This window comes from Gorilla gorilla, chromosome 9 (genome assembly GCF_029281585.2).
Source record: "Gorilla gorilla gorilla isolate KB3781 chromosome 9, NHGRI_mGorGor1-v2.1_pri, whole genome shotgun sequence".
Lineage (NCBI taxonomy): Eukaryota > Metazoa > Chordata > Mammalia > Primates > Hominidae > Gorilla > Gorilla gorilla.
In genome coordinates, this window is record NC_073233.2 from 132,901,830 (window position 1) to 132,924,785 (window position 22,956).

Here is a 22,956-nt window from a genome sequence, read left to right on the forward strand (position 1 = left end):
TTTATCTGGAGTTATATTGATTTTTCATTTGCTAGGTTTTCTATTTATCTAGTTATTTATCTAATTATGAGTAATTCATCTTCATCAGGGAATCTAAGCCTTAGTCAGAGATTTAATCGTAGTCTGTTAATAACAGTTAACTACAAAAGAATCAATAGTGTGCCTAAGGTTCTAGATAGAAAAGACTTTTGGTCAAATTTTATGTTTTGAGTATTTACACACATACAACACATGCACATATGCATATGTACATTTAAACATATATGTAAGTATACATACAAATGTATATATATACCACAGACATTCACACAATTACACATATATGTAATGACCAACATCATCTTGCAGAGAAATGTGCTTATCTACTTGTTTATTTGAATTATTGCATAATTTAATTTATAATATCCCCCTGGGTTCTATGTTTTTGTTAAATTGCTTGTTAACATTAACTTTAGTCTTTGTATTAGTTTCTGGTGGCTGCTGTAACACATTACCTCAAAGTTAATAACTTAAAAAATTACAGAAATTTATTATCTCTCAGTTCTGGAGGCCGGAAGTCCAGAATCCACTTCACTAAACCAAAACGAAGGTGTCCTCAGGGCTGTGCTCCATCCTCAGGTTCTAGGGGAAAGTTTGTTTCTTGACATTTCCAGCTTTTGGTGTCTGCTGGCATTCCTTTTCTTGTGGCTGCATCACATCAATTTCTGCATGCCATTTTCACATCACCTCCTTTTCTGTATGTTGAATCTTCCTCTACCTCTCTCGTAAGGACACTTTTGATGGCATTTAGGACCCATATGGATAATCCAGGATTATCTTCTCAATGTCCTTAAGATCTCAAGATCCTTAACTTAATCACATTTGCAAAGGCCCTTTTTTCTTATAAAGTAATATTTACAGGTTCTAGGGATTAACACCTGGTATCTTTGGGTGGCCATTATTCACCCAATGACAGTCCTCAAAGCATGTCATTGAAAAAGCCTTTCCAAGATTGAGGCTTGGTGAAGGGTTATGGTAACTACAGAGAAACAGAAGAAAAATAATGTATATTCTAGCTTTTGGAGCTGTTGAAATATCCTGCTTAAGGGCCTATAATCAATGTGACTCTAATAGAGGTTTGGACTTGATGGGAAATGAAAATTCTGAATTCCTATTTCAAATTTGTTACAATGGGGATTTTTGAATCCTTGGTCACATGGTGCAGGGTAATAACACCTACCTTAAGTGTCAATGAATAAAAGGAGGCATAGTCATGGGGCTATTTTTTTTTTATAATTTCAACTACACATATCTCTTTTTGCATTGTGAACAGCTCTATCTTGATTCCCTTTGGCCACTCCGCAGCTGACCAAATCTAGAAGTCTTCCGCTTGGCAAAACAAAGAGTAGTATGTTTCAATCTGATTTCTCTGGACAGAGGTATAGACCTCTGAAAACAAGCTTAAATAGAGGTGATGTGCTGTAAAAAAAATCTGGGCTGGTAGAGTAGAGTGTTTTCATCCTTAGGTAATTATTAATAAAGCCATAAAGTTTATTTTATTTTTTTTTTAAGACAGAGTCTTGCTCTGTCGTCCAGGTTAGGGTGCGGTGGCGCAATCTTGGCTCACTGCAGCCTTGAACTCCAGGCTCAAGCAATCCTTCCACCTCTCCTACCTCAGCCTCTTGAGTAACAGACTACAGGCATGTGCCACTACGGCAAATTTTTTTTGTATTTTCTGTAGAGAAGTCATAACCATCATTTCTCTTCAAGGGATAATTGATATTATTAAACTTCCAATGAGTGGATTAGTAGCAGTCTTGGCTTTGCCATAATTTTACTGACTAGTACAGGATATACTTTTCCTCCACGTGATACAGTGCTTATCTTTATTTTTCAATTTTAATTTTAATTTATTTATTTTTTTAAGATGGAGTCTCTGTTGCCCAGGCTGGAGTGCAGTGGCGCTATCTCGTCTCACTGCAGCCTCTGCCTCCTGGGTTCAAGCAGTTCTCCCGCCTCAGCCTCCTGAGTAGCTGGGATTACAGGTGTGCACCACCATGCCCGGCTAATTTTTGTATTTTTAGTAGAGATGGGGTTTCACCACATTGGTCAGGCTAGTCTCGGTCTCGAACTCCTGACCTCAGGTGATCCGCCTGCCTTGGCCTCCCAAAGTGCTGGGATTACAGGTGTGAGCCACCACGGCTGGCCTACAGTGCTTATCTTAAAAATGATATATGTTTTATTTGTTTCCCTAATGAGATATTCTTTGCAAATTTGTGAGATATAAAATAGGCTGTGCTTCTCTGAAAAAGAAATCAAAATAGCCGCATACTGAAATTTCTGGAGATAAGGAATGAACACGAAATCAACATTTAATATTAGTAGTCATTTATTAGGTGTTACTTAAAGTAGTTGAAACAAATTGGTTCTTTTGAAATGTTTGAATTTGTGTTCTAAGTTAATTTAGGAAGGCTTCTTGGAGGAAGAGGAAGGGAGATTCAAGAAAAGACTTTAAGTAGCTATAGTCTTCAAATGTTGAGGGTGGTGAAAGGAGTCATGTAAATTGGGGATAAAAGGGCTTTAAGGAAACTAGGAATAGAGTCCTAGCAAGCAGTGATGAAAGCAATTAAGCATATATGGAGCACTTGAAGAAATAACTCCTTATTGACAAAAGTGGTTAGAAGGTAAGGAATGTGTCTGGTCAGTGATCTCCAAGTGTATTAATTCAGACTTTAGGTTTTCATATTTTTGTGTACATGCTTTATATAAAGTATACATTATTTCTTAAAAAACAGTTTGAGTAACCGCCCTTAAACCAAGTTACAAAGTACAATCTCTAGAATAATGACAATAATGTTGTACCACACTATCAGCACATCAAAGTCTCCTTTGCAAGTAATCCTGTTGTCTTAGATCTGGCATTTTTTAATAATAGGGACCTGTTTTCCTGTTGGAACACTTAGTGCATTTGGAATTAAAACTTATCCTGCTTTTGTTTGCTTTCTTCCCCCTTTCCCTGGCAGCTTAGTGAAACTATGAAACAGGCACGTCACCGGCTAGCATCCTTTAAAACCGTGGTTAAAAAAAAGGGATCAGTGTTTCCAGATGATGGAAGGAAAAGCTTTCTTACCCGAGAGGTAAATTAATTTCTAATACATGATTTAAAAAAATACAGGTAAAAAATACAGATAAAGATTTACTTATATCTCAGCATAATTTAGAACTGTAAAATAATTGGAAATAGCCTTAAATACCCAATAGTAGGGGAAGCTTGAGTAAATTGTGACATATCCATATGCAGCCATTCTAAAAAATATTTTCAAAGAATATCTGAAGATAAGGGAAAGTGTGATATAAAGTTAAGAAAAAAGTTGGATATGAAATTAAGTATGATATGATCTTAATTAAAATATATGTATATATATTCAACAAATACTTATGGAATGTCTGTGATTGCCAGCATTGTTCTAGAAACAGGACTTATAGTGGTGAAAAGACAGACAAAGATCCCTCAAGGAGCTTCTGTACTAGTAGGGAAGCATATAATAAGCAAGCAAATAAATATAGAATATAATTTCAAGTGATAAGTGCTATGAAGAGAAATACAGCAAAATAAAAAGATGGAAAGAGTTCCATGTGCATAGACAAAAGCCTAGGTACAAATGGCACAAGAGGCTAATACTGATTATTTCTGGGTAGTAGTATTACAGGTGATTTTCTTCTGTTTTTTATTTTTAAAAATTGTCATAAAGTATGTCACTTTCTAATCAGGAAAAAATTGATACTATTAATTTTTAAAAAGAAAAATTCTTTTGATTCAAAACTTAAGCGAGAGTGTGGAGCTAGGCTTAGGAGGATATGTAAGTCTACACTTATAAAATGACATTGTTTTGGTGCCTACCTCAGAATTCACAAATTTGGATCCTAAATTTATGTGTTTTCCTGTGTGTACTTAATTTTGGCATTAATGTTTTATAGGCAGCATCTAGTAAAATAGACCATTAATTTATTTTTTAATAAATTATGTTTTTTTGCCAATAAATATGTTATTTTTTTGCCATCGTCAACTGCCTCATTTAGTTCTTTCCCAGTTTTACTTCCTAATTAGTATACTCTTATATTTTCCTGGAATATACATATAATATATATAATATATAAATATATAGATATATAATTTTGTATTTTTTTCCATATCTTGACCCAACCATCAAAAATGTTTGTCTCATATATGTTGGCAATTGGTTGAATACTAAACTGTAATGTTTTTCTCTTTAATTACAACTAAGAAATTTATAGTTAAATTTAAAAAACAAGTGGGCGTGGATATGTGTCCATGTATGGCAACACATCCCACTTGCGTTTATATGGTTGTCTTTTTCTAGCGTTGCCTTGTGGCTCCTCAGAGTTTCTTTTGTACCTAAATTATTTTCAGATGTTGGTTTCTTGACAGTTTTCATACCTATCATGGTTTGGTAGTACTATAGTTTGGGCCATTAGACTGACTCCAGGGTACTGTTAGATGAGGTGATTAGACACTTTCTACTAAATCAGAAAAAAAAACACAAACAGTTATCAGATCTTAGAGATGGATATTTATATTGCTTGGAACATGCTCAGACCTTTCAACTGGTGTTTTTCCAGAAAGTGTACTATTCACAGTTCTGATTGAAATAATTATCCAATAGACGGGAGGATTAAGTCTGAGATAACATCTTTGTATAAACCAGTTTTTTACGTCAGAGGTGCCATTTAAGTGTAATTCATTATTGTTATGGTGATAATGATGAATTCAGGCTACCTACTTGCTTCCAAAGAATGCATATATGTTTTTCAGGTAAAAATATGAAAAACAAATCTACTCAATACAATTGGGAATGATCTAAGAAATTGGTGAAATTTTTCTTATTACTTGTATCAAGCTTTCCCTCAAATCTCAACAATTTTCTACCTTCTTAGTTGTGTGAAGTGGGAATTTGCAAATCAGAAAGAACAATCTATGATTGAGTTGAACCCTGGTTTTATTTCATTATTAGTCTTTAGTGACATTAGAATCTATCTGGTTGTTATTGATCCGGATTTGGAGATACAAGTGGAACACATACTTGCTTGTACTCTGGCAGGTTGCCAAGACTAAAATCATGAGCCTTCTGAAATTGTTACTGGCTAGAATAGGTGCAAGTTGTCATTTATAAAGTTAATATATTCTCCTGTTTTATTCCATATGGTTTTATATGTGAGTGCTTTGTTTGTACATATGAAGTAGAACTCATGTTTTTTCCCTTTATTGTGTATTAGACTACCAAAACCTACTAAGATAATTTTAGATCTTTCACAGAAACTCAACTTAGTCTCATGAATATGTTGCTTCCTCTAGACCTATTTATATTTGTAGTAATTTTTTTTTCCAGGAAGTGCTTTCCAGGAAACCAGCATCCACTGGGATAAATACAGGAATAAGAGGAGAGTTGCCCATTAAGGTCCATCAAGGTCTTTTAGCTGCTGTACCTTACCAGAATTATATGGCAAATCAGGTAGGGAAATATAAAAAGTAGAGGGGAAAGACATTGGCTTATCAGAAGTATCCACAGCTAACTAAGGATGGGATAAAGGGTTAAGATATCCAGTATTTTTTTTAACGGACTTTATTGAGATATAATTCATATACCATACAATTCACCCATTTAAAGTGTACAATTCATTGGTTTTTAGTACTCACAGTTTGCACAGGGTTGTGTAACTGTTACCACAATCTAATTTAGAGCATTTTATTTTTAATTTTTTAATTAATTTTTTAAAATAACTTTTATTTTAGGTTCAAGGATACATGTGTAGATTTGTCATATGGGTAAATTGCATGTTACAGGGGTTTGGTGTACAGATTACTTCGTCACGTGACTTTACCTAATAGGTATTTTTCCCATCCTCACCCTCCTTTCACCCTCCACCCTCAAGTAGGCCCTGGTGTCTGTTGTTTCCTTCTTTGTGTTCATATGTACTGAATGTTTAGCTCCCGCTTGTAAGTTAGAACATGTGGTATTTGGTGTTCTGTTCATGAATTAGTTTGCAGTTTGCTTAGGATAATGGCCTCTAGTTTCATACATGTTGATGCAAAGGACATGATCTCATTCATTTTTATGGCTGCATAGTATTCCATGGTGTATGTGTACCACATTTTCTTTATCCAGTCTGCTGTTGATGGGCATTTAGGTTGATTCTGTGTCTTTGCTATTGTTAATAGTGCTGTGATGAAAATATGTGTGCATGTATCTTTAAGGCAGAGCAATTTATATTCCTCTGGGTATATACCAGATAATGGGATTGCTGGGTTGAATGGTAATTCTGTTTTAAGTTCTTTGAAAAATCACCGAACTGCTTTCCACAATGGCCGAACTAATTTACATTCCCCTTAGTGGTGTATAAGCATTCCTTTTTGTCCACAGCCGTGCCAGCATCTGTGATCTTTTGGCTTTTTCTGACTGGTGTGAGATGGTATCTTGTGGTTTTGATTTGCATTTCTCTAATGAATGGTGATGAGCGTTTTTTCACATGCATTGGCCATGTGTATGTCTTCTTTTGAAGTGTCTGTTAATATCCTTTGCCCTCTTTTATGGAGTTTTTTGCTTGTAAATTTGTTTAATTCCTTGTAGATTCTGGATATCAGACCTTTCTTTGATGCATATTTTTTCCCATTCTGTAGGTTGTGTGTTTACTCTGTTGATGGTTGCTTTTGCTGTGCAGAAGCTCTTCAGTTTGATTAGATCCCATTTGTCATTTTTTTTTGTTGCAGTTGCTTTTGGCATCTTCATCATGAAATCTTTGCCTGTTTCTATGTCCAGATTGATATTTCCTATGTTATCTTCTGGTGTTTTTTATGCTTTTAGGTTTTACATTTAAGTCTTTAATTCATCTTGAGTTGATTTTTATATATGGCATAAGGAATGAGTCCAGTTTCAATCTTCTGCATATAGCTAGCCAAATATATCCCAGTACCACTGAATTGGGAGTCCTTTCCCCATTGCTTGTTTTTGTCAGTTTTGCTGATGATCAGATTGTTGTAGGTGTGCAGCATTATTTCTGGGCTCTCTGTCTGTTCCATTGGTCCACGTATCTGTTTTTGTACTGATACCATGTTTTGGTTACTGTAGCCTTGTAGTGTAGTTTGAAGTAGGGTAATGTGATTCCTCCAGCTTTGTTCTTTTTCTTAGAATTGCCTTGGCTATTCAGGCTCTTTTTTGTTTTCATATGAATTTTTAAATAGTTTCTATGAAGAATGTCATTGGTAGTTTGATAGGAATAGCATTGAATCTGTACACTGCCTTGGGCAGTATGGCCATTTTAACTATATTGATTCTTTTTATCCATGAGCATGAAATGTTTTTCCATTTGTTTGTGTCATCTCTGATTTCTTTGAGCATTGTTTTTTAATTCTTATTGTAGAGGCCTTTCACCTCCCTAGTTAGCTGTATTCCTAGGTATTTTATTCTTTTGTGGCTATTGTGAATAGGATTGCATACTTGATTTGGCTCTTAGCTTGGATATTGTTGGTGTATAGGAATGCTACTGATTTTGTATCCTGAAACTTTGCTGAAGTTGTTTATCAGATCATGGAGCTTTGGGCAGAGACTATGGGGATTTCTAGGTATAGAATCATATCTTCTGCAAATAGGGATAGTTTGACTTCCTCTCTTCCTACTTGGATGTAATTTTTTTTCTTTCTCTTGCCTGATTGCTCTGGCTAGGACTTCTAGTACTGTGTTGAATAGGAATGGTGAGAGAGGACATCTTTGTCTTGTTCTGGTTTTCAAGGGGAATGCTTCCAGTTTTGCCTATTCAGTATGATGTTGGCTCTGGGTTTTTTGTTATAGATGGCTATTTTTATTTTGAAGTATATTCCTTCAAACAAATGCCTCATTTGTTGAGGGTTTTTAACATGAAAGGATGTTGAATTTTATTGAAAGCCTTTTCTGCATCTCTTGAGATCATCATGTGGTTTTTGTTTTTAGTTCTGTTTGTGTGGTGAATCACAATTAATGATTTGTGTATGTTGAACCAACCTTGCATCCCAGGGATAGCTTTATTATGGTGGATTAGCTTTTTGATGCACTGCTGGATTTGGTTTGCTAGTATTTTGTTGAGGATTTTTGCATCTATGTTTATCAAGAATATTGGCCTGAAGTTTTGTTTTTTTGTTGTGTCTCTGCCAGGTTTTGGTATCGGGATGATGCTGGCCTTGTAGAATAAGTTAGGGAGGACTTCCTCCTCCTCAATCTTTTGGAATAGTTTCAGTAGAAATGATACCAGCTCTTGTTTATAACATCTGGTAGAATTCAGCTATGAATTTGTCTGGTCGTAGGCTTTTTCTGGTTGATAGGCTTTTTATTACTAATTCATTTTAAGAACGTGTTATTGTTCTATTCAGGGATTCAGTGTTTTCCTGGTTCAATCTTGGGAGGTTGTATGTTTCCAGATATTTATCCATTTCTTCCAGATTTTCTAGCTTGTGTGCATAGAGGTGTTCATCATAGTCTCCAAGGGTTTTTTTGTGTTTCTGTGAGGCCAGTGGTAATGTCCCCTTTGTCATTTCTGATTGTGTTTATTTGGATATTCTCTCTCTTTTTAATTAATCTAGCTAGTGCTCTATCTTATTAATTCTTTCAAAGGACCAGTTCCTGGATTAATTGATTTCTTGTGTGTTTTTTGTTTCTCAGTTTTTATCAGTTCAGCTCTGATTTTGGTTATTTCATGTCTTCTGCTAGCTTTGGGGCTGGTTTGTTCTTGTTTCTCTAGTTCTTCTAGTTTGATGTTAGGTTGTTAATTTGAGACCTTTCTAACTTTTTGATGTGGGTGTTTAAAACTATAAACTTCCCTCTTAACACTGCTTTGGCTGTGTCCCACAGATTCTGGTATGTTGTATCTTTTTTCTCATTAGTTTCAAATAATTTCTTGATTTCTGCCTTAATTTCATTATTTACCTGGAAGCCATTTAGGAGCAGGTTGTTTAATTTCCATGTAAATGTATGGTTTTGAGTGATTTTCTTAGCACTGACTTCTATTTTTATTGCATTGTGATCCGAAAGCATGGTTGGTTTGATTTTTGTTTTTTTGTGTTTTTTGAATTTGCTGAGGATTGTTTTATGGCTGATTGTGTGGTTGATTTTAGAGTGTGTGCCATGTGCAGATGAGAAGAATGTATATTCTGTTAACTTTGGGGTGGAGAGTTTTGTAGATATCTATAAGGTCCATTTAGTCAAGTGTTGAGCTCAGATCCTGAATATCTTTGTCAGTTTTCTGCCTTATGATCTCTTTTTCTTTTGGAGATGGAGTCTTGCTTTGTCACCCAGGCTGGAGTGTAGTGGCATGATCTCGGCTCACTGAAACCTCTGCCTCCTGGGTTCAAGTGATTCTCCTGCCTCAGCCTCCTGAGTAGCTGGGACTGCAGGCACCCACTACCACACCTGGCTAATTTTTGTATTTTTAGCAGAGACAGGGTTTTACCATATTGGCCAGTCTGGCCTTCAACTCAGTGATCTCTTTAATATTGTCAGGGGTCCGTTGAAATCTCCCACTATTATTGTGTGGTTATCTCAGTCTTGTGGGGTCTCACTCTGTCGTCCAGGCAGGAGTGCAGTGGCATGATCTCAGCTCACTGCAGCCTCCGCCTCCTGGATTCAAGTGATGCTCCCAACTCAGCCGCCTGAGTAGCTGGGACTACAGATGCACCACATCATGTGTGGCTAATTTTTGTATTCTTTGGTAGAGATGGGGTTTCTCCATGTTGGCCAGGCTGGTTTTGAACTCCTGATCTCAAGTGATCCGCCCACCTCAGCGTCCCACAGTGCTGGGATTACAGGTATGAGCCATCGCACCTGGCCTGAGTCTCTTCATAGGTTTCTAAGAACTTGCTTTATGAATCTGGTTGCGCTTGTATTGGGTGCATATATATCTAGGATAGTTAGGTCTTCTTGTTCAATTGAGCTTTTTACTATTATGTAATACCCTTCTTTGTCTTTTTTTAAATTGTTATTTGTTCAGAGTCTGTTTTGTCTGAAATTAGAATAGCAACCCCTGCTTTTTTATGGTTTCCATTTGCTTGGTAGATTTTTCTCCATCCCTTTACTTTGAGCCTATTGGTGTCATTTCATGTGAGATGAGTCTCTTGTAGACAGCATACCATTGGGTTTTGCTTCTTTACCCAACTTGCCGCTCTGTGCCTTTTAATGGGGCATTTAGTCCATTTACATTCAAGGTTAGTATTTGGTGTGTGCAGATTTGATCCTGTCATCATGTTGTTAGCTGGTTATACAGACTTGTTTATGTGGTTGCTTTATAGTATCACTGGTCTATGTACTTAAGTGTGTTTTTGTAGTGGCCAGTAATAGTCTTTCCTTTCCATATTTAGCACTCTCTGCAGCACCTCTTGTAAGGCAGGTCTGATGGTAATGAATTCCCTTAGCATTTGCTTGTCTGAAAAATATCTTATTTCTTCTTCACTTATGAAGCTTAGTGTGGCTGGATGTGAAATTCTTGGTTGTAAATTCTCTTCTTGAAGAATGCTTGATATATAGGCCCCCAGTCTCTTCCGGCTTTTAGGGTTTCTGCCACCAGGTTTGCTGTTAACCTGATGGGATTCCCTTTGTAGATGACCTACCTCTTCTCCCTGGCTGCCTTTAACATTTTTTCTTTTATTTTGACCTTGGAGAATCTAAGAACTGTGTGGTTGGGGGATGGTCTTCTTCTTTTGTAGTATTTTGCAGGGGTTCTCTGCATTTCCTGAATTTGAATGTTGACCTCTCTAGCCAGGTTGGACAAATTTTCATGGATGATATGAAAATATGAAATACATTTTGCAAGTTGCTTGGTTTCTTTCCCTCTCAGGGATGCCAATGAGTCATAGATTTGGTCTTTTTATATACTTCCATATTTCTTGGAGGTTTTGTTTATTATTCTTTATTCTTTTTTCTTTATTTTTGTCTGACTGAGTTATTTTGGAGAGCCAGTCTTTGAGCTCTGAGGTTCTTTCCTCAGCTTGGTTAATTCTGTTATTAATACTACTGCATTATGAAATTCTTGTAGTGTGTTTTTCAGCTCTGTCAGATCAGTTTGCTTCTTATAATGGCCATTTTGTCTATCAGTTTCTGTATCGTTTTATTGTAATACTTAGATTCCTTGGACTGGGTTTTAACTTTCTCCTGAATGTCGATATTTTTGTTCCTATCCATGTTCTGATTTCTATTCCTGTTATCTCAACCATTTCAGACTAGTTAAGAATTATTGTTGGGGAACTAGTGCAGTCATTTGAGGTAAGAAGACATTCTGGCTTTTTGAGTTGTCAGAGTTCTTGCACTGGTTCTTATGTTTGTGGGCTGTGTTGTTCCTTCAGTCTTTGAAGTTGCTATCCTTTGGATTTTTTTTTAATCCTCTTTGATGTCCTTGGGGGTTTGATTCTGGTATAAGGTGGAGTCAGTTGACTGGCTTCATTTCTGGAAGATTTTAGGGGCCAGGACTCAGCTCATGACTCTTGGACTGTGTGCTCCAACTCTGGGGGGCTGGTATTGGCTCTGGCTTTGTTCTCTGGCCTCTTAAGGTTAGGAACCTGCCACACTGGAGGAGCTAAGGTGTTCCCAGGCTGTTGGTCACAACACACTGATGGATGGTGCCAGCCAAAACGCTTTTTTGGGTGGTGGCAATGGGATTCATGCTTGTTTTTATGTGCCAGCAGCAGTGGCAGCGTGGCAGGGTACATGCTGTGGTGGGGTGCCGGCAGGTGCAGGGGTGCTGGCCTCCTTGTGGGCATTTGCAGTGGTGGTGGTTGCAGTGCTGCACCAGAGGATGGAGCGGTGGGAGTGGGGCCTACTGGCATCAGTGTGCATGTTCACTCTGGTGGCAGTGTCAGCATGTCATGGGGCGCTCACAGGCATGGGGCTGGTTCCCTCCAGGTAGGCGTTCATGTGCAGCAGTGGCCGTGCAGGGCAGGGGGTGGGGCTACTCGTCTCCTTGAGTGCCTTTGCATTGGCAGTAGTGACACACCATTGCAGGCAGGGTGCGCTCACATTGGCAGCAGTGGCATGGTGGGGTGCATGCACACTGGTGGGGAAGGGGAGGTGAGGTCTGCCTGCACACACACATGTGAGTAAAATGATGTAGGTGTTGCTATGGATGAGCATGCTGGAAAAGTGGCATGAGGGAGGACGCAGTGGGGGAAGGGCATAGGCAGGCTCATGCTGGTTGGTGTGGTCTGCTGTGATGATCAGGCATGGTCTGCCAACACAGGAGCTATTATGTGGGCCTCTGGGAGGCACCCCGGTGGGCATCTGAGGTTGTACTGCAAGCAGGGCTGGGGCCCTGGGAGAGGCTGGTAGACAGGGGTGCACTCATGTAAAACTGGCCCTGTCTCACGGGCAAGATCGCCCTGCACTGTTCACGTCCGACAGTTCCCCTATGGCTAATGTCTCCTAGGGGAGCAAGGTGGGCCTTGGGGGATGGACAGCCTGACCATGCCCCACTACAGATACTCCTGTACCAAACCCTCTAGGCTTTGCACCGGCTGGGATTCTGCCCCACCACCTCTCTAAGCAGCTCTCCCTGCCAGCGCAAGTGTCAGTGGGGGTTATGAGGTCTCCTGCTGCCAGGATTCCAGAGGTCTGTGGAGTGAGCAGGTCTCTTCTCACTTGTTCAATTCATCCCTTCCCCAGGAGCCACTGGGGGCCAGGAACAAGTCCTGGTGCACGGTAGCCCTCTTCAAGGTTCCCACCTTCTTCCTCTTTTGGCCCAGCATCTGTGTCTTCCCTCTGTCCACTCTTAATGCCTTCCCTCCAAAGATCTGCTAAGAGTGTACCTAATGTTCCAGTCTCTCGGTAGTAGATGTTCCTCCTGGCTGCTTCTAGCCAGCTATCTTGTTTTTGGGATTTGCTCTAGAGCATTTTCTTCACTCCTAAGAGAAACCCTGTATCTCATTCTCTCCTTGCCCTTAACCTCAATCCTAGGCAGCTACTAATCTACCTTTTGTCTGTATAGGTTTACCTATACTGGACATTTCATATGAAAGGAATTATATGATATATCATCTTTTGTGACTGTTTTTTTCTCTTTGCATAATGTTTTAAAGTTCATCCACATTGTAGTGGATGTATCAGTACTTCATTCTTTTTATTGCTGAATAATTTATTGTATAGATGTACCACATTTGGTTTATCCGTTTATCGGTTAGCAGACTTTGGCGTTCTTTTCACTTCTTGGTGTTTATGAATTATGAACGATTGTGTATGAGCAGTTGTGTACACATTTTTGTGTGGACATTCATTTCTTTTAGGACATTCATTTCTAGGAGTGAACCTGCTGGATCATATAGTAATTCTATGTTTAACATTTCAAAGAACTGCTAAACAGTTTTCCACCAGCAATATGTGAGGGTTCCAATTTCTCTGTATCCTCCAACACTTATTATTGTCCTTCTCTTCTGTTATAGCTATCCTAGTAGATGTGAATTGGTATCTCACTGTACTTTTGATTTGTAGTATATTTTCCTGATGACTAATGATCTTCAGTATCTTTTCATGTGCTTGTTGCCCAGTTGTGTAACTCTCGTGGATAAAATGTCTATGCATGTGCTTTACCCATTTTTTAATTGGGTTGTCTTTTTATTATCAAATTGTTAAGTGTTTATATATATATAAATTTATACATAAAAATATATATATAATATGTATATATTCTGGATACAAGTTCCTTATCAGATAGTTGATTTGCAAGTATTTTCTCCCATTCTGTAGACTGTTATCTTACTTGATTAATAGTATTGTTTATGGCATAACATTTTTAAATTAGTCACTTCTTTTTTTCTTATGTTGCTTGTGCTTTTGATGAATTATCTAATAATAATTGTTTATCTTGAGATCATGAAGATTTATTCCTATGTGTTCTTTTAAGATTTTATAGTTTTTAGCTCTTAATTTTAGGTCTGTGATCCATTTCGAGTTAATTTTTATGTATGCTGTAAATAAGTGGTTCATCTTCATTCTTTTGAATATAGGTGTCTAGTTGTCTCAGCATCACCTGTTGAAAACACTATTCTTTCCTCATTGAATTTTCTTGGTACTCTTGTCAAAAATCAATTGACTATAAATGTGAGGGTTTATTTCTGAACTTTACGTTCTGTTCCATTGTTCTGTATGTGTCAGTATTACAATGTCTTGATTCCTATAACTTTGTGGTAACTTTTGAAATTGGGAGGAATGAGATCTTCATCTTTGTTCTTCTTTTTCAAGAAAGTGTTTTGCTACTATGGGTTCCTTGCATTTCCATGTGAATTTTATGATTAACTTGTTAATTTCTGCCAAAGAAAAGGCAAGTGGCATTTTGATAGGGAGTGTTGTAAATTTGAGAAATATTACCATCTTACCAATCTTTTCTCTTGATCCATGAACATGTTATGTCTTTCCATTTATTTTGATCATCTGTCATTTCTTTCAATTATCTTTTTAGTTTTCATTATACAGTCCTGCACTGTAAACATTGTATAACATTTGACTATGCTGACCTACTAAAATTATAATAGCAGTGACCTGAAGGCTAGAATTTTATTGCAATCACATTGTTTCTTCCTATAATAGCTACATGGTGCGTGTGTGTGTGTGTGTGTGTGTGTGCGCGTTTTCATTGTTTTTTTCTTTAGGAATTTGACCATGAGGAACCTGACTATGAGGAATCTTCATCTCTTGTAACTGATGAGAAAGGGAAAGAAGATTTGTTTGGGAGAGGCCAGCAGGACCAGCAGGCTATCCATTCTGAAGATAAGAACAAACCTTTCAGCAGAGTTCAGGTAAAGCAATAAGAGAAATTAAATTAATTGTGATTTGGACTAGGTATTGCCAGTAATGTTGTACTGATTTAGGATTGTAGATTTAGCTTTTGTTAAGTTGGACAAAGATTATAATTTCACATTTTGTTCTAGTAATTTGCTTCACTGCCATATCATTTTGATATTTTGATTATTTTGGAAAACCTAGAGTATTGCTGCTAACTCACATTCTGTATTTGGTGTTTATGTTCACTTTTAGAAAGTAAAATTCAAAAATCCATTATTTGTTCTGATGGAAGAGGAAGAACAAAAGCAGTTACATTTTGAGGGCCTTCAGGATATTCTGCCAGAAGCCCAGGATTATTTTCCAGAAGCCCAAGGTGATTTGCTGGAAACCCAGGGTGATTTGACAGGAATCCAGAGTGTTAAGCCAGATACCCAGGCTGTTGAAATGAAGGTTCAGGTTACTGAGCCAGAAGGCCAGGCCATTGAGCCAGAAGGCCAGCCTATTAAGACAGAAACTCAGGGTATTATGCTGAAAGCCCAGAGTACTGAGCTAGAAGAAGGGAGTATTGTGTTGAAAACCCAGGATTTTCTACCCACAAATCAGGCTCTTCTAACGAAAAACCAGGATGTTTTACTCAAAGACCACTGTGTTCTCCCTAAAGACCAGAGTATTCTACTCAAATATCAGGACCAGGACTTCCTATCCAGAGACCAGCATGTTCTCCCCAAAGACCAAGATATTCTGCCAAAATATCAGGACCAGAATTTTCTACCTAAGGACCAGAATTTTTTATCTAGAGACCAGCATGTTCTCCCCAAAGACCAAGATATTCTGCCAAAATATCAGGACCAGAATTTTCTACCTAAGGACCAGAATTTTTTATCTAGAGACCAGCATGTTCTCCCCAAAGACCAGAATATTCTATCTAAATATCAAGACCAGGATTTTCTACCTAAAGACCAGGACTTTTTATCTAGAGACCAGCATGCTCTCCCCAAAGACTGGAATATTCTACCCAAATGTCAGGACCAGGATTTTCTACCCAGAGACCAAGGTGTTCTTCCCAAAGACCAAAATATTCTACCCATATGTCAGGACCAGGATTTTCTACCCAGAGACCAAGGTTATCTTCCTAAAGACCAAAATATTCTACCCATATGTCAGGACCGGGATTTTCTACCGAGAGACCTGCATATTCTCTCCAACGACCAGAATATTCTACCCAAATGTCAGGACCAAGATTTTCTACCAAAATATCAGGTAAAATAGAGCAGAAAGGAGATAAAAAAAGAAGAAATAAGCTACTTAGGGTTTGAGGAGGGATTTGTAAGGATTGCAAGTATACCTTGGAGATACTGTGGGTTCAGTTCCAGGCCATTGCAATAAAGCAAATATTGGAATAAAGTAAGTCACACAAATTTCTTGGCTTCCCAGTACGTATAAAAGTTATGTTTATATTGTACTGTAGTTTATTAGTGTGCAACAGCATAATGCCTAAAAAAAGTACATACCTTAATTTAAAAATATTTTATTGCTAAAAAATGCTTACGATTATCTGAGTCTTCGGCAAGCCATAATCTTTTTGCCGGTGGAGGGTCTTGGCTCAATGTTGATATCTGCTGACTAATCAAGGTGGTGATTACTGATGTTTGGGGTGGCTGTGGAAGTTACTTAAGATGATGAAGTTTGCCACATCATTTGACTCTTCATTTCACGAAACATTTCTCTGTAGCATGTGATAATGTTTGATAGCATTTGATCTACAGTAGAACTTCTTTCAGAATTGGAATCAATTCCCTCAAACCCTGCCACTGCTTTATCAGCTAAGTCCGTGTAATATTCTAAACACTTTGTTGTCATTTTAACAATGTTCACAGTAGATTCCATCTCAAGAAAACACTTTCTTTGCTCATCATAAGAAGTAACTCCTTATCCATTTAAGTTTGAACATGAGATTGCAGCAATTCACTCACATCTTCAGGCTCCACTTCTAATTCTAGTTCTCTTGCTGTTTCTACCACATTACAATTACTTCCTTCACTGAAGTCTTGAATGCCTCAAAGTCCATGAGGGTTCGAATCAACTTCTTCCAAACTCCTGTTAAGGTTGATATTTTGACCTCCTCCCATGATTCATGAATGTTCTTAATGGCATCAAGATGGTGGACCCTTTCCAGAGGGTATCAACTTACTTTGCCCATATCTATCAGAGGAATTGCTGTCTGTGACAGAAATGTATTTTATAAATAACAAGACTTGAAAGTCAAAATTATTTCTTGATCCACAAACTACAGAATGGATGTTGTGTTAGCAGCCATGAAAAAACAACATTAATCTCCTTGTATATCTTCATCAGAGCTCTTGGGTGACTAGGTGCATTGTCAATGAGCAGTTTAAAAGGCATCTTTATTTTTTTTGGAACAGTTGGTCTCAACAGTAAGTGTAAAATATTCTGTAAAACATGCTGTAAACAGATGTGCTGTCATCTTGGCTTTGTTATTCCCTTCACAAAGCACAAGAAAAGTAGATTTAGTGCCATTCTTACAGGTCCTAGGACTTTTGGAATGGTAAATGTGCATTGGCTTCAACTTAAAGTCACCAGCTGCATTAGCCACTAACAAGAGAGTCAGCCTGTCCTTTGAAACTTTGAAGCCAGACATTGACTTTTTCTCTCTAGCTGTGAAACTCCTAGTCATCTTCTCCAAATATAAGGCTGTTTTGTCCACACTGAAAATCTGTTGTCCAGTGTAGCCACCTTCATCAGTGATCTTAGCTAGAGATCTTCTAGATAACTTGCTGTAGCCTCTCATCAGCACTTACCGCTTCACCTTGCCCTTTGATGTTATAGAGACACCTTATTTCCTTAAACCTCATGAACCAACCTCTGCTAACTTCCAACTTTTCTTCTGTAGTTTTTTCACTTCTCTCAGCCTTCATAATATTGAAGAGAGTTAGGGCCTTGCTCTGGATCAGGCTTTGGCTTAAGGAGCTGTTGTGGCTGGTTTGATCTGTCCATACTGCTAAAACATTTTGCATATCAGCAATAAGGCTATTTTGCTTTCTTACTTATCATGTATTCACTGGAGTAGATTTTAATTTCCTTCAAGAACTTTTCCTTTGCATTCACAACAGGGCTGTTTGGTACAAGAGGCCTAGCCTTCGGACTGTCTTGGCTTTCAACAGGCCTGTTTCACTAAGCTTAATAATTTCTAGCTGTTGCTTTAAAGTGGGAGACATGTGGTTCTTTCTTTCACTTGAACACTTAGAGACCATTGTAGGGTTATTAATTGGCCTAATTTCAATATTGTTGTGTCTCAGTGAATAGGGAGGCCTAAGGAGAGGTAGGGGGGTGGCCAGGTGGTAGAACAGTGAGAACACGCACAACATTTATCAGTTAGGTTTGCTGTCTTAGATGAGCGTGGTTATGGTGCCCCAAAACAATTAGGATAGTAACATCAAAGATCACTGATCATAGATCACTATACCAGATATAATAGTAATGGAAAAGTCTGAACTATTGTGAAAATTTCCAAAATGTGACACAGAGACATTACACGAGCACATGCTGTTGGAAAAGTGACACCAGTGTATTGGCTTGACGTATGATTGCCACAAACCTTCAGTTTGTAAAAAACACAATATCTGCAAAGCATAATAAAAATAGGTATGCTGTATATTGTACCTGATTTGGAGATCCATACTTGGAAAAAATAGTTTCTTGATTGATTTCTCAAAACTCCAGTGCTCTTACTAAGTGTTAAAGTATTACCAGCAGCATATTACTCCAAATAAACAATTTGCTGTTTCTTTTCTTTTTATTTAATTTTTTAAATCAACACTCTACCCAGATTTTGTGAACAATTTAATTTTTTATTTTTAATCTTCTTCATTGGGAGAAATATTTCTGGTAGCCATTATCTGCTTAGACAGCTGAAAGATGGAAAAAGGAGTGGTCCATAAGTACTCAGCAGTATCTTTCACACAGGTTCCAAGGCCATCCCTCCACCAGAGATCAGTTAGACTAAAAGGAAGAAGAAAGACCAACAGGAATTAGATTACTTAGGGTTGTGGTTGGACTTTTGTGGAATGGAGTGTAGTTTTTGGTTTTTCCATAAGGTGCTCAATTATATTCTGATCTTGGTTAACTCCAGAATTCTCACTAAAACCTAAAGTCTTAACCTGTCATTCTTAACTGAGCAATTGATATGTTGTGTTTGTTCTTTTATAGAAAGCAAGTCTGAAGCAGCCAACATCCATTTTGATAGGTAGGAGAGGGAGAGAGGCACTTGCTCTGGATGTCTATCAGGATCTTCTATGCAGGCATCATCAGGCCTCCATCAGAGGCAAGGTAGAAAAGAAAAATGACAGAGACCAACAGGAACTGAATTGTTTAGAGTGTAGTTTGAAGCTTTCAAAGGTTGTTCTCAGCTAAACTTCAGAACTGACAAAAAGTATGAGTGTCTCTTTTATTCCATAATGTTTTATATTATCCTGAAAAAAACTACCCTTTGGCCTTCAGTGAAGCCTAGAATATTATTGCCATCATATTAGTCTTGCTAGACAATTTATAGTTTATTATTATTTCTCTTTTAGAAAGTACACTTTAAGGAGCCATACTCTGATATGACAGATGAGAAAGGGAGAGAAGACTTTTCTCTGGCAGACTATCAGTGTTTGCCTCCCAAATCCCAGGACCAGGATGACATCAAAAATCAGGTAGAGTAGAAGAAAAAGATATAAACAGGAAGGAAGTACCCAGGTTTTATAAATCCCAACAACTGGTAATTTAGAATGAGGGATTTTGGAGCTAACCTAAGAATATAGTGGCTTTTTTCTGATGGAGTCTTTCTCTGTCGCCCAGGCTGGAGTGCAGTGGCACAATCTCGACTCATTGCAACCTCCGCCTCCCGGGTTCAAACGATTCTCCTGCCTCAGCCTCCCGAGTAGCTGGGATTACAGGCGCATGCCAGCACGCCCGGCTAATTTTTGTTTTTTTAGTAGAGATGGGGTTTCAACATGTTGGCCAGGCGGGTCTCGAACTCCTGACCTCAGGTGATCTGCCCGCCTCTTCCTCCCAAAGTGCTGGGTTTACAGGCGTAAGCCATTGTCCCCGGCCAGAATACAGTATTTTTTATTCCTTCCCACATTAGTGGGAAGATGATCCTAAGTCCTATTAGAACAGAGGAACTGCTTCAGGAGCATAGAGTGTTAAACCCTAAACAATTCAGTTCCTCCTGGTCTCTCTCCTTTTTGTTTTTTTCTCTTCTACTTTGTACTTCAGTGGTACAAAAGACCCTGGTCTAGGGAACTATATGAGTCAAAATCAGTTCAGTGATTTCTGAGGCTGATGTATCACGTTCATATCTTATTCCAGAATCAGTTGACTATTTTAATTTAACAAGATTATTCTTCAACTCTTACCAAAGCCAACAGTATTGCTGCAAGCATAATGCCCCTACATGTACAATGTAGGAACTAGAAGATACTTAGGATTTGATGAGTTTGTCAGACTATTCTGTCAATGATGGGATTAAGAATTAAGGTCTACATAGTTGAGCTAAAAGTGTAACATCTCCCTCATATCAAAACATATCAGAATATTTTTACCTGGTTTCATTTCTCTGGAGTTTTCACTGAAGCTTATGATATTATGATTAGCATTACACAATTTTTTTTCTGTTGTTGTTTTTCCTTTAAAATATGTTTCTCAAGCAACCTGCATCTTTTATGAGAGAAGAAAGAGTGAGAGAGGAATTGCCTCTGGACTATCATCAATATGTTGTACCTAAAATCCAGGACCAAGACTCCCTTAGAGAACAGGTAGAACCGAATACAGCAGGAGGACTGTATACCTTCTAAAAGGGGAACAAGGCTAAATCATATTAACATTGAGGCTGAAGCCTGTCAAGCTAGCTTGTTTGTGGAATACATAGAATTAAGGCCTCCAGAATTAAGCTAAGAGTATAATGTTTTTGGTTATTTCAAAATGTGCCAGAATAATCTGGAATTTACTTTAAAATACTCCAGGAAAAACACTGGAGAAGAGATAGATAATAAAGCAAAATGTTGCTAATTGTTGAATCTGGGTAATTGTTGAATCTTGAGATTCATTGTACTTTTTTTTTTTCTACTTTGATGCAAGTTTGGAAATTTTTATGTTGAACACACACACACACACACACACACACACACACACACAGCTTTAACTGTGTTCTATTATCCTCACCTAGTGTCATTACTCTGGGATTGTCACTGAAGTCTGTAATACTGTCACTAGCCCGTCATTTCTGCTTAGACAATCAGTTTTGTATTTTGTTGTTCCTTTAGAACAAGCATATCAAACTACCCTCATCTTTTGAGAAATGGGAGATTGCAAGAGGAAATACTCCTGGAGTGCCATTGGTATGTTTCACACAATATTCAAGATCTAGTCTCTTCTAGAGAAGTAGAGCAGAATATAGTGAGTAAGTAACAGAGTGTAAATTGCTTTTTTTTTGGCTGAAGATTGACAGGGCAATGTAACTGCTTCAGGAATTTAGTGTTAAGGTCAGTAATAACGGGCAAAGAATATAACGTTCTTTTGTTCTGTGATGTATCACACCATTCTGACCTATTGAAACTACCTCAGTCTTCTTGACTGAAGCTTTTACCATTGCCACAGGAATGATGATCCCGCTTGGATAAGTTATGTTCAGTGTTTATGTTGTCTTTTAGCACAGGAACTATGAGTAGGCCTCACGTGATAGGACAGATGAGAGATGGAGGAAGGAGTTACTTCCAGAGCGCCATGGATATATTTTACATGAAATCCAAGATCCAGGCTCTGCCAGAGAGCAGGTAGAGCAGGGTGCATTAAAGAGTAAGCAACAGAAAGCAAATTAGAGTTTGAGCTGGGCTTGTCATAGTTTCATTACCAAAAAAGATCATGATGATCACGTTATCTGTTTTTAAGATTAGCAATAGTATTATTAACATTATTATGAATAACAGCTTACATTCATTGAACACTTACCACAGCCAAAATGGTCTTAGAATTTTATATGAAGTATCTTATTTGATTTTCATAATAACCATAGAAGATAGATACTATTATTATCCTTGGATTATAGATGAAATTGAAGATTGCTTCGCAGGTAGAGTTAAGATCCAGAATGGTGACAAGAAGTATAATGTCTGCTTTTGTGCCATAATATATCAGACTATTCTGACTCATTTAGATTACTTCAGGGCTATCACTGAAGCTTACAGTATTATCACTACTGTGATACCCCTGCTCACACAATTTGGTAAGTGTTTTTGTATCTTTTAGAACTTATACGTTAGGCAGCAGCTATCTGTTTGGTCAGCTGAAAGATGGCCACAGGATTTGCTTCTGGGTGGCCATTAGCACCTTTCACCCGTGCACCAGAGAGATACTTCCAGCAGATGACAGGTAGAGCACATCACAGGGTATGAGCAGTGGAATTTGGACAAGATTATAGGTACCTACTAAACTGGGAGTGGTCAGGCTGATCAAAAAGCACATTCCTGTTTTATTTCATACAGCGCAAAATGCATCCTGATATTATTATCCTAATCCTAAGATTATTTTAGGTCTCCCATTGAAACCTAGGGTATTTTGGGGAGCATTTATTGTCCATTTGAAAAACTATATTTTAGATGTATTTTTATAAAAGGTATATTTCTGATGGCCATTGTCTTTTACAGTGTGAGAGGGGAAGAAATGAGCAGTTTCTGAGGGCAGGGGTTATGAGGATCTTCCACCCCATGGCCAGTACTGGATCTCCATCAGTAAGCTGGTAGAGCATAAGGCAGGCTCACCAAGAAATAAACTAATCAGGTTTGGGCTGGAGCTTGTTAGGTTTCTCTTGCCTAAGGTTTGGGGGCATTGAGTTAAGATCTGTAGTTTTTCAAGAAAATGTTACAACATCCTGGCCTACTAAGATTTTTCCGTGGCTTAACCGAAGTTTAGTTTATTATCACTGGAATTTTACCCCTCTGTGCATAATTTTTATTTTCTGATTTTATGTTTTTAAAAACGAAGGCTTACGGCAACCAGCAGTGTTTGGCTGTGTGAGAGACTGAAGAGAAATTTTCTCTTGGCCTCTTTAAGAGGGCAAAATTCAAAGGAGGCAAAGAAGCAGAAAATAGAGTTTGGGCTGCGGTTTTCAGGA

At 37.9% G+C, this 22,956-nt stretch overlaps 1 protein-coding gene across 14 annotated transcripts in view; it reads left to right on the forward strand.

Moving 5' to 3' along the window:
* Window positions 1-22,956, forward strand: part of CCDC15 (coiled-coil domain containing 15) — an 87,119-nt gene that overhangs the window by 17,502 nt on the left and 46,661 nt on the right. For 2 of the 14 annotated variants that reach the window (XM_055355136.2, XM_055355137.2), the window contains exons 5-12: window positions 3,003-3,116; window positions 5,388-5,510; window positions 14,651-14,797; window positions 15,036-16,043; window positions 19,011-19,130; window positions 19,376-19,498; window positions 20,495-20,602; window positions 21,110-21,184. In XM_055355136.2, the coding sequence (XP_055211111.2) occupies window positions 3,003-3,116; window positions 5,388-5,510; window positions 14,651-14,797; window positions 15,036-16,043; window positions 19,011-19,130; window positions 19,376-19,498; window positions 20,495-20,602; window positions 21,110-21,184 (1,818 nt within the window). Of the gene's footprint in view, window positions 1-3,002; window positions 3,117-5,387; window positions 5,511-14,650; window positions 14,798-15,035; window positions 16,044-19,010; window positions 19,131-19,375; window positions 19,499-20,494; window positions 20,603-21,109; window positions 21,185-22,489; window positions 22,574-22,956 lie in introns of all 14 variants that reach the window. The other 12 variants (XM_004052356.4, XM_019035724.3, XM_055355138.2 and 9 more) reach the window with 7 other exon arrangements.